This window comes from Bidens hawaiensis, unplaced genomic scaffold, assembly GCF_021521415.1.
Source record: "Bidens hawaiensis isolate Kalapana, Puna unplaced genomic scaffold, B.hawaiensis_p1.1 tig00001920_1, whole genome shotgun sequence".
Classification (NCBI taxonomy): Eukaryota; Viridiplantae; Streptophyta; class Magnoliopsida; order Asterales; family Asteraceae; genus Bidens; species Bidens hawaiensis.
In genome coordinates, this window is record NW_027491107.1 from 1,460,127 (window position 1) to 1,472,769 (window position 12,643).

Genomic DNA, 12,643 nt, shown 5'->3' on the forward strand with positions numbered 1-12,643 from the left:
AATTATTTGACTCATTCAAAGATGACATCTTAATATAAAATTACTAAGAGTATACCAAACAACTCTTACTCTCAAGTCTCAATAAAGAGGTATCCCAATAATATGTCAAGTTATTCTACAAAATGAGAAAAAAATGAGAATAATTTGTGGTAAAAAAAAATAAAAACCCTTAAAAAATCATAATTCAAAATAAATAAGTAAAAACAAAAAAGGTAAAAAAAATGTTTCCCCCATTCCTCATTCTTAAAAAACAAACAATTTGATGAAAAAAATCATTGTATATTTTGTTTATTTTCGTCACTAGTTATATATTTTTACCTTGACATGGTTTATAATTCAAAACCTAGGGAAAAGCTAAAATACAAAGCGATACAAAAATAAAAAATGTGAGAAGGATTTGTGATCACACAAAAAACACTTCAAAATTTTTTTTTTCAAAAAAACTATTAAAAAAATCATAACTCAAAATATAAATAAAAATAAAAAAAATAAAAATAAAATGTTTCCTTTGTCATTCCTGTTAAAAAAATCGAAGAAAATACACAATGCCGAAAAAAAAGACACAATGACGAAAATAAACAAAAAAAACACAATAATAACCAAAAAAGACAAGATATAATGCTTAATATAACACTTTGCCGAACAAAACATAACAGAATGTTGAGTAATATAACACAATATTAAGAAAAAAAAGATACAATGTTAAGGGAAAAAAACACAATTAGTGACGAAAATAAACACAAATCACATTGCTAAACAAAAAGACACAATGATCTTTTTCCCTTAACATTGTTTTTTATTATTATTATTTTTTATTTTTTTTAGAACGAGGAAGATAGTGGAAGCATTTTTGTGTTTTTACTTTTTTTGTATTTTTTATTAAATTTTGATTTATGATATTTTTATATTATTTTTGAAGAATTCTTTTGTGTGGCTATAAATACTTCTCATCTTTCTCATTTTTATTCCCTTATGTATGATTACTTGACTTTCAAAACTTATATGAAACTTAGGGGCAAGGTAAAAAAAGGGCTACATTTTATATAAGATGCTATTATAAATGTTTCTAAAGTACAAAGATATATATTCCTTCCTTGTATATTAAGATTAGCGACCTTATTTGTTTTGAACATTTTGCTTTCCTAATTATTATAAAATAAAAATCCTTTCTACTTTTTTTTTCTACTATAAAACGCTTTAAGATATTAATTAATACTATTCTTAAATTTAAATCAAAAGTATAAACCTCTATAATTTAATTCTCGGTAAACTAATAACCTTGATAAAATTATATAAACCTCTATAATTTAATACTGGATAAATTAATAACCTCGATAAATTTAATAATTTTTAAAAGCAATACAAAATTTGGACCCCAATTGATAAAATAATAATTTTTTTAACTCCCAATATAAATATATTAGACCCAGCAAAACTATAAATTAATAATAACTACAATATTTCAAAATTTTAGGATTGTTTTATTAAAAGTCACTTGGTTTTTTTGTGAACTTCATATATAGAGTTCATTTTTAAATATCTTCATTGCACTTAAAAGTTAAGACATTGTATTCTCGTATTGCAATAAAAAGTTATGAAGAGTTGTTGCCGCTTGCAATGCTTCTTTTCGAGTGATCGGTTCCCAAAGGTACTGAATCATCATCAACTTCATAGTCAATCGGATTTTGAACGGTGTCCACCAACAACTCATTCACACCCATTTTATGCCAATAATGCATTCCTGTAATCAAGTTCTCAAGCTCGCGGATGCATTCTCTAGAATTTACATCGTATATATCATTTGAGCCGGTTAGAATAGCCTAACGAATTTTACAGTGTCAAAAGCAATTTACAATGGACTCTTTAAATTAATAAAATATCCTGATCCCAAAAAATTTGCTACGAACTCTTTAAATTTATAATAGCTTTACTGTATAATATTGGAATTATTTATTCATCTCGTGTTATTTTTACCCTTTTGAGGCTTGTGGACTCATTGGGAGCCTTGCCAACATTTTGTAATGCTTAGTTTTTGTTGTGGGTTGTTAACATAAATTCTAAGACTAAAAATTGTGATAAGTTAAATTAATAGATTGCTATACATACATGTGTATTACATACGTTATAATACGTTTTAGCTTTATCTTGCCCTTTAAGACCACCCGTAGTGGTGCGTTGGACGTCCGCGTTTTGGAGGATAACGCGGGGTACACCCCCCTGCGTTTTGAGTTTTTTTATAAAAGCGTTGTATCTAAAACGCGAGAAAAGGCACGAATATCAAAAAATGACCGTTGGAAATGTTACCGTTTTGTACCGTTGGAATTAAAAAATAATTATTAATTAAATTTATACGATAAAAACAAACCAAACTCATATTTTTTAACACATTCCTTTATTCTTTCCACTTCTATATATTTTTTACTCAAATATTTCTATCAAAATGTTTCCAAACAACAACCAAAATATTCTCGGTTTCGGTCAATATGCCCGTCAAAGCAACAAAATCCACAACCGAACCAATCTACCGCCCCGACGCCAACCGTACCCGTCCCGCATATGTATGACCCGCAAATGGCCGCGTACTTTGCATTTCTACAAAACTCCATGCCAAATGCGGTGCCCGGTTTCCAAAACCCAACGACAAACATTTCTGCCGGTTCGGGTTCCCAACCCGTCCCGGAGACCTAACCCGAGGTCGAGTTCGTGTCGGAGACACAACCCGTCCCGGAGACCGTAGGCGGTTCGAGCCAACGCGGACGTCCGAGAAAACACGGAAAGAAGGCCGCCGGCGAACCTCGGGTTAAAAAGACGGTGATAGCGTGGAGTATCGACGAGTGCGTACTATGTGCTCGTGCTTGGTGCGCGATATCGGAAGATGCCAAATGCGGTAGGTTTTTAAAATACATATATATATATTTTTAAATTTCTTATAACAAACATTAAACTTGTAATGTTTTTATTTTTTCTAGCGAACTATCAAAAAATGGGGGTATTTCGGCACAAAATTATAGAGTTGTTCCACGCGTTTGGCGGGGACTCACGTCGAGAAAAAGATTTGTTACTGTCGAAATGGGGCGACATAAACACCAAATGCTTGGCTTTCCATACGTTTTTCTCTCGGATGAATCGAAATAGGAGTAGCGGTGTCTTGGACGCGGAAGTCATGGAAAACGCGTTAACTGAGTTTCAACATAAGGTCGGCGGGACTTTCAACTACTTTGGCATTTGGAAAGACCTATTGAGGTTTCACCCAAAATGGGGCATGGTGTTGGATGCCGAAGCCGAAGCCGAAGGTGGTCTGCGTAAAAAAGTCTAAAACATCGTCTTCGGTTGATCCAGACACGCCCCGTTCTGACGCTCGAAACTTCAACTTAAACGATAATGATGCCATACTACCGAGATGCCTCAGCCGGGGGTAGAAGAACCAAGGGCAAAGGAAAGGGGTCGCTTTGTCGTCGGCAACGGGTTCGAATCCCGAATTGGAAAGTCAATTCAAAGAAATGAACTCTCGACTCCAAGATTTACACGAACTTGGAACCCAACGACTTCAAGTAAATTTGGACGCCGTCGACCTACTTAGAAGGAATGAAATGGACAAAGACATCGAGGTTTTATCAAATGAGCTATCCGAAGACGACCCGATAGTCCAATCTCTAAAAGCCACTTGACGAACGAAAATTTTAGAAAAATATAAATAAGTTTTAGTTTTATTAGTATTATTTATGTAATTTTTTTTAATTTGATGTATTTTTTTTAATTTAGTTTTTATTTGGAAGTTTAATTTATTTTTTAATTTTATGTTAATTTATTTAAATGATTTAGTATTTAAAAAAACAAATAAAATTAATGATGACTGGACGCCACGTGGCGCATAATGCCTGGGGGTGGAGAGTTATGACTACAGCCTGTTTTTGTAAAAAACCATAACTATGACTGGACGCCACGTGGCATATAATAACTGGTAGTGGAGCTTTATGACTACACATGGTCTAAGCGGCTAAAGAAGAAACAAAACTCACCAGAAGTTAATTCCAGAATTGTTCATTCGATAATTTCACCCTTTTGTTCTAAAATTCAATACACAAACCTTGAAAGAGGTAAAAAAAAATTGTACGTGAAACGGGTGAATACTTAACTAATCACTAAACCCATAATAAAAGTTGTCTATAATATCATGAGCATGCTTTGAACACTTTAGTTAACGATAAAAGGAAAAACTTCAATATTAACTATTAAGTGTTTTGGTGGAAAAATTTCTGAATATATTATCTTACAGGAACATTAGCCAGAATATAGTCACAAACTTTCAAAGACTATGGATAATTGGGTAGTGGAGAGCTTTAACTAACAAAAGATATTATCACGCACTCATATAGGCGGATGAGTATTCATTAACTAAACCATCAAACACGTATAATGGTTTAACTGACAAAACAATTATTATTTAATCATTTTTAAATAAAAATATGAATGGGTAGTCATCACACTTTGAGCCCTCACCATTGTTGCTACACTGGCGCCTAGTAGGGCAATCTTTTTGTTTGGCGTCCATTTATAACTTGATAAAATGGTGAGCTTGCATAGAGTGGCGTCGCCAACCTCATCACAACACATGATCTAATGGGTAAAATGGCGTCGTCCACCTCACCACAATACAGATAAAATAGATGTTATCAATTAAAACAAGAACCGGAAATATTAACACATTGTTTCAAATCAAAGCCAGATTTTAATACTAGTAAATAATACTTCATCCGTCCCATTATAAGTGTCTTAGTTTGACTTTTCAAATCTTTCTTTTGCAACCTTGACTGTAAATGTTTTTGTTCGTGTCATATAATACTTGATGAAAATCATATCAATGTAAAATACATTTAAAACCAAATCCATTCATATATTTTACATCAAGTCTTATATCACACAAACAAAAATATTGTCGGTCAAAGTTAAACAAGAAAAACTTGAAAAATTAGACTAGGACACTTATAATGAAACGGATGGAGTAAGATATATGGAAAATATAACAACATTAATCGCTTGCAAACTATGCAAAGGGTGAAGGTTGAGCTTGGAAACGTGGTTCGATAAAGCGTCTCGTAGACCCCGGAAATAAATAAGAGATCACATCTTATTTATGTACCATTGTATTTATTTGGCTCAGTGTCCCAAACGCGTGACTCACAATGGCAACTACTGTAATTAAACAGCTGTAACATGTCCAAAGATTCAACCAATGCGATATAAATATATCATCCCAATAACAACGATTAACTGTAAAGCTACAATACAATACAACACCGTTTCTCCCATCGAAGCTGTCATCTTGCTGTGCTGTAAGTTGTTCTCAAAACACACACTTATATATTATATCGCTCGCTCAATTTCAAATTGTATTGATTATTATTGTTTCTTCTGGTTTTGATTGAATTCAGCTTCTGTACGCAATTGATTAGATCCGGTTGCTTAACATGGATCATCGAAAGGATGAGGTATCAGTTTATCATTTTTATTATTATTCTATGTTAGGTTTAGCTGTAGATAATGCACTTTTATTTTAACCTAGCTTTTGGTGATTGTTATTAATTTCATTGAAAACTGTTGTAATTTGAGCTGTGATTGGAGTTTATGCTTCAATTTAAGTTTTTCGCTTGAATCGCTAGCTTCTAGTTCTGTTTAGGTTAAGGATTAGAAATTTAGGTTTTGAGGCCTTTGGATTCGATATGATTTGACCTATTTTTTCTACTTTCGATTGTACGGAGTATAATGTTTAATTTAGAATAATCAAATTATAGTCAGATATTGAAGAACATTTGAACATCTTAAAAAGTTTCAGTTTGCCTGGAATCATAGCCTCGATCATTTTGTATGATAACCGCAATCATTACATTTTCCGCAAATGTCTCTTTAGAATTTTTAAACTAAGGGGGTGTTTGGGATTAGTTATTTTCATCAACTTATAACTTATAATCTTTTTAAAAAGTTAATAAGGTGTATAAGGTGTTTGGCAAACCATAAGGTCTTATGGATTTTAACTTATGGTGAAGGCAAAATAGAGGGGTTTTGAAAAGTTAGGAATATGTAACATATTAACTTAATGAGTTTGATTTACCTATTACACCCCTCTCACCCTTAAACCCCATTACACTCATTTTAAAAAAGAGTGTCCCCTTTGGTCATTTTGGTTTTCCGCAACACATAAGCTAATCCAAACATTCTTTTAAAAACTTATTTTCAAAATTTCATAAGTTATAAGCCCTTTTAATCAAAAGTCCTTTTTCACTTAAATAAGCAATCCCAAACACACCCTAACATTTGCATATCATACTTTGTTAAATTGATTGATAATGAAACATATGTTTTGTGCTATGAAGTAGATTGTATTATATATGAGTAGGTTGAGTAATTATAACATGAACTTTTGATGGTACTGTAGAAAAGTGCACCATGGATGTCGGTGCCCCAATTCGGTGACTGGGACCAAAAGGGACCGCTCCCGGACTACTCTATGGATTTCTCAAAGATAAGAGAGATGAGGAAACAAAACAAAAGAGATTTATCAAGAGCTAGCATTGGTAACGAAGAAGACCTCATCTCTTCTTATTCCTCTTCCAACACTTCCAAACTTAACACGACGACCAACAGCGCTCCACCTCATCATGGTTATGATGATGACCACCACTCTCCAACTGTAAGCACCTTCATTTTCTATTACTTTTGCCCTAAACTGATATCCCATTCTAGTTGAATGCCTCCACTTCTCAGCAGTAAACCATGAATGAAAATAATTATGATATGCTTCAAACTGCAATTTGAACTTTAAACATTAATAATATCCAAGTTTTAAAACACTAGTTTGCTATGTGCTTCTTTCTAGATATTTAAGATCAACCAAAAACTTCCCACTGGTTACACTTTGATATACATCGCTAAATGCTTCCGTCTTCCAACTCATCTTGGTAATTATCACCACTGCTAGTGTTTATAATATAAATAAATTTTCACAAGATTGAAAATGAAGAACACATAACTCCTTTTGACTTCTTTCAAATGTTTGGATTTTGTTCTTTATTTTGATTATGGAAGATTAAGAGTGTAACTATCATTTTTAGAAAAAAATAATTATATTTTCTACAAACACTTACAAAAGGATATAAAGTTATAAACTTAAATCATATTTCAACATGTGATGATGATCCATTTATGTTTGATATGTATATTCTTTGTGATCGGTCATCACTGCATTTATTTATATTTGATTTTTAATTTTTCAAACTGTATATGATCATCAATTCTTGTAATCATCTTTGTTGTTTTGACTTTTTCGATTTTTTTAATTAGCTGTGTTAATCGATTGACCCAAACATTCCGGTTCGGATATAATAACTATTTATATACAATAGTCGTATTGCTTATTATCGACAAATCTCAAAACAACCATTATATTATAAATTTATTTTTATCATAAGTCACTTAGCATAGTTCTTTATATATAAATTTATTGTTGTATATGGTATCCTAGGCAAGAGAATAAATGAAGCCATGTTCTCATCCAATAATTAACAATTAATAATACATGGTTGGCAAGGAATGTTTTCTTTTAAGTAATATATGAATACTTTTGCTATATTCTTTCTCCAATTGTTTAATATAAAGCGGAATGTTTATGCAGGCAAGGAGAAGCATTCTGAGTTACTTCAATTGCTGCGTCAAAGCCTGATCCTTTTTATCTACTTTTGTTCATTCTTGTTTACCTTCTGTTCTTGTAATTTACTCAAATGAAAACAAAAGGCCTTTTCTTCTCACACTGACCTATTCATTGTTGATTTGTATTCTCAAATAAAATTAACCACTCCTACCAAAATATAAAGTAGAGTCTCCTTTTGAGCTAACAAAGTGCGTGTGGAACATGTAATTTGGTATCGATTCTCATTTAAACTAAAGATGATACAAATACAATAAAATTCTAAGCAGTGAGGTTAATATGGTGAGTGGTAACTATGGTCAATAATAGTCCCATGACCCACGTACTTGAAGCAACATAAGGAAAATTGCAAAGAGTCACGGCCGGCCCATAGGGGTGGCGGGGTGGTCGACGGTCATAGGCCCAACATCCCGTTAGGTCCGATTTATTTTTTTAAATTATGTTTATTTTTATTAAAAACTATATATATATATATATATATATATATATATATATATATATATATATATTTAATGTTTAAACTTAATTACATGGCCACTAGCTTGGTCTAGTGGCAAATGGTATTACTCTCTATCAAAAGGTTATGAGTTCAAGTCTTATTTGAGACATGTTTAATCTTATTTTTATACAAAAAAATTTTACACAACCCAAATTATAACCAAGTAAACCTATATAAAAATTTAATTGTTTAAACCAACAAAATACTAATTTTTAATTAAGGCCCAAAATTTTTTTGCCTTTGGTTCAAAAGTTTTTTGCTTTCTCAGAGCCGGCCTGCAAAGAGTGAACCGGACATGAGTGGGTAGCATCTGTATAAGTCCATTGGTGAAGATGTCAGCGCATTGACATCCTAGCTATGGATGTATTGGGTTTCAACGGTGGTTCGAGAAACGGTTTTAACAAATAAACCCGTTTTATAAATTTTATTCGTTTAAGTAAACATTAATCAAGTTAATATTTATACACGAACTAAATAAACGCAACGGATATAAACGAACTACCAAGGAATCGAAACCCGAACTCGGATCCGGTTACAACTAATACGAGTACGATATAAAATCAAACGACAATCATAGATAAAAGTATTAAACATTATACCTCGGTTATTCACAACCGGGTGAGACACCGAGATCTAACGAACAAAGCTAGTATCGACACAATCAACAACCAATTACTCCGGCGACGGCTGGAATCGGAGACGGGCAGCAGCTCAACAACCACAGAAAACACAGCTGCAATAGCAGCTTAACAGGTGTAGATGGCCGGCAGATAAAGCGGCTGGCTGTGGTGGTCGTCCGGTGGCCGGAAATAGCTTGCCGGAAAAACGGGCTGCCGGAATTAGGCGCAGGCGGCTAACAGCCGCAACAGAAGCTACACAGCAGCAGGTAATGCGTTGCAGCAGCGGCTGGAGGCTGTCGCGGTGGTCCGGCGTCAGCTACGGCTCTACGGTGGCGGTGACGTATCTCCGGCGGCGGTGAACCGGCAGGGCAGTGGCGGCCGGCGGCTGAAGTAGTATGGTGGCTAGGGTTTTTGTATTAAGTTTGTTAATAAACAATAATATGTTTATATAAGATTAGGGTTAAACCCATTGGGCTTTTAGCCCAATCACTAAGTAAAAGCCTAGACCACCAATCTATCTTTGTTAATTAATTGTGTTGGGCCCAGTTAATGATTAAGTGAGCTTAAGGTTCATAATCCTTAGTGTAACTCATACCGGGTCACAATCGGGTCGGCCCGCGTTGTCTTGACCCGAACCGGCCATTATTCCAACAGTCTCCCACTTGGACGGTTTTAGATCAAGTAGCACAACGCTGACAGCTAGAGGTGTTCTAGCTACACATAGCTGTCCCCAACCAATTATGATATTTTTAAATCCATAACCAAAATATCTTGGAATACATTATTGCAAGATAATGAATTTATAGTAATCATTGTCATTTATCCTTTCTGTATAAGACATCAATCGAACAATGAGACATGGATCAAATCAATCTCATATAGCGTTCAATTATTGTAGCTCTCGATATAGAGTCAAAGTGGTCCAATCAAACACACAGTAAATTTGAGTGAGGCCTCACACTTTACTAGTTTGAATCAACGAGGGAGCCAAGATGTCTAGCTGTTACATTTCATGTAAGAGTACAGAATCCCATCTTGACTACATACAACTCCCACTGAACTGCAGAATATTCTCAATCAATGCCTTTATGACTGGCAGTTACGCAACAGCGGTTAACATGATTAAAGAATATTCCTCGGTAAACGAAAGTTCCAATATGTATCTCAGGTCTAAGGATACTAAATGAGCATACTATTATCAAAACATCTTATGATCAAGATCCATGAAGATGATTTGATGCGAGTTACATCCAACGTCATTCATAATGAGGTCTGTGAGTTTGGAAGTCAACTGCTTGAGTCCAAAGTCAGAATAGTCTTAATTCAGAATCTCGTTCCCACGAGTCTGACTGACTACGGATAATTTAGAATACAATATTCAAGGATTAAACGTATTAAAATGAACACAGTTGTATTATTCAACGTTTGCATTTAAGCATTAAATCCAAAAGTGAACAGAGAAGTACAACTGACTAAACGTTCATACATCCAAATACTAAATCAAAATATATTACTAGCAAGTCTAAGCCCGATAGTATCTCTATGCTGATCATGCTTGTCCTGAGTCATCGACTTAGTGAACGAGTCAACTAGTTTTTGATCTGTGTCTACTTTGCTTATCACGATGCATTTATGTTCCAGTAATTATCGTACATAGTGGAACTAAAAATGTGCTTGGCCATGTGATGAAAATTGGCCTATTTGGCTTAAGCAATAGCACATGTGTTATCACATATCACGTCGATCAATTTCCTAAACTTGGAACCAGATCGAGGTTGGCTATGAATTTCTTCATCCAAGCAGATTATGAGCGAGAAACATCTCGGTCATCCTGGAAGTCAGCGTCAGTGTAACACCTTACAGTGAGCTCCTCTTCCACTCCTCCAAACACGCTTACGAGACGTCAGGTCTAGTGCATAATATAGCGTACATGATAGAACCAATCATTGAAGCATATGGAATTTCTTGCATGTGCTTTGTCTCAATGTCCGTTGCCGGAGATTGCGAGTTGCTAAAACGGTTCCTTTAGCAATGGAACAGCTCCTATCTTGGAGTTGTCCATTGAGAAGCGTCTCATGACTTTTCTTATGTATGTATTTTGACTTAGCCCTAGAATCCGCTTAGATCTATCTCGGTAGATCTTGATTCCTAGAATATGAGCAGCTTCTCCAAGATCCTTTATTGCAAAACAAGATTCCTACCAGTGCTTAACTCCCTTAAGCATAGGAATGTTGTTTCCAATGATCAGTATATCATCCACATACAAGATGAGGAATGATATAGTGCTCCCACTAGCCTTTCTATATACACAGGATTCATCTTCATTTTTGATAAAACCAAACTCTTTGATTTCCTTATCAAAATGTAGATTCCAGCTGCGAGATGCTTGTTTGAAAATCTACTTGCTCCATATTTCCCGACCTTCGTGGGGTAGCTCAATCAAGTTCCAGACTTGATTGTTATGAATAGATTGCATCTCGGCGCTCATGGCATCTTGCCATTTCTCAGATTCCGGATCCAAGATAGCAGATTTGTAGTTAGTAGGCTCGTCGCCAGACTCGGCTACTAATAAGACTTCGGGACCATCTAGATGCCTTAGGTATTTAGAATTTGGCACGGGAGTCCTACTACTTCTGCGAACGCTCGTGTTCATGTATGATGTATTAGCAACAACAACTTGTTGATCAGACGCTCCAACTTCCTCAGCGGTTGATTGTGGCTCTTGAATTTCTTCATGATCGACAATGTTATCTCCAGTTCCTTGATTGAGAAATTCTTTCTCAAGGAAGTGGCCTTCCCTCTTGATAGAAATCATATTTGTATCAGGATGAAAGAAGCAATAACCGCTTTGGTTGTAGTATTTGACGAAAGCGAGAGGCGGTCATAGAGGCGAAACTCCAAAAGGAGTGAGGCATGTTAGTTCTATACATCATCGTTCGAACCATATTTAGCAAAGTTCGATTCCTCCTCTCGCTCACGCCATTATGTTGGGGTGTGCCAGGTGGAGTGAGCTGTGAAACAATTCCACACCCTTTTAGATGACTGATAAACTCTGAGCTGAGATACTCTCCACCTCGATCTGATCGAAGTATCTTAATGGTTTTACCAAGTTGGTTTTCCACTTCGTTTTGAAACTCTTTGAACTTTTCAAAAGTTTCATGCTTGTGTTTCATAAAATACACATAAGCGTATCGACTATAATCGTCGATAAAAGAAACGAAGTATCTTTCATGGTTTCAAGACATGGTTCTGAAAGGTCCACACACATCAGTATGTATGAGTTCTAACAGATCTCTTGCTCGTTCACTTTTATGAGTGAATGAGTCCTTGGCGAGTTTTCCAGCTAAGCAAGATTCATAATCGTCAAAAGAGTCTGGTCCTGTGGATTCAAGAATCCCTTCGGATTGGAGTATTTTAACTCTTGCCTTGCTTATGTGGCCAAGTCGGCAATGCCATAGAAATGTATCATTGATGCCAAATTAGATACGTTTTTGAAAGATTATATACGTTATTGTTAGTTTGAACATCATTCTCATAAATACCATTTCGAGGTTTAGCCTTAAAATAAAAGATATCATTCAAGTAAGCAGAAATAGCCATGCCATTAAAAACGTACTTAAAACCTTGTTCAAACAACAACGAAACTGAAACGATGTTTCTGGTCAAACCAGTAGCATACAAACAATTATTCAAATGAAAAACTAGGCCAGATGGACAAGTAAAATGAAAACCTCCAGTTGCCAGAACTGGTACTCTCTTCTCATCTTCAACGATGAGTTCCATGCTGCCTTTCTTCAGTTTCCTCCACTTCTCAGGCTCCTG

General features: G+C 34.9%; 1 protein-coding gene across 2 annotated transcripts; it reads left to right on the forward strand.

Annotated features, from left to right (window-relative positions):
• Positions 1-5,266: 5,266 nt before the first annotated feature.
• On the forward strand, positions 5,267-7,877 carry LOC143599373 (uncharacterized). 2 transcript variants are annotated; one of them, XM_077077347.1, is made up of 4 exons: positions 5,267-5,328; positions 5,433-5,489; positions 6,434-6,688; positions 7,670-7,876. In XM_077077347.1, exons 2-4 carry the CDS (start codon positions 5,469-5,471, stop codon positions 7,715-7,717), a joined length of 324 nt encoding a protein of 107 aa, XP_076933462.1. In that variant the 5' UTR covers positions 5,267-5,328; positions 5,433-5,468; the 3' UTR covers positions 7,718-7,876. The 2 variants fall into 2 exon arrangements, with proteins under 2 accessions (XP_076933462.1, XP_076933466.1); XM_077077351.1 differs by having other exon boundaries at positions 5,286-5,333; positions 7,670-7,877.
• The last annotated feature ends 4,766 nt before the right edge of the window (positions 7,878-12,643 follow it).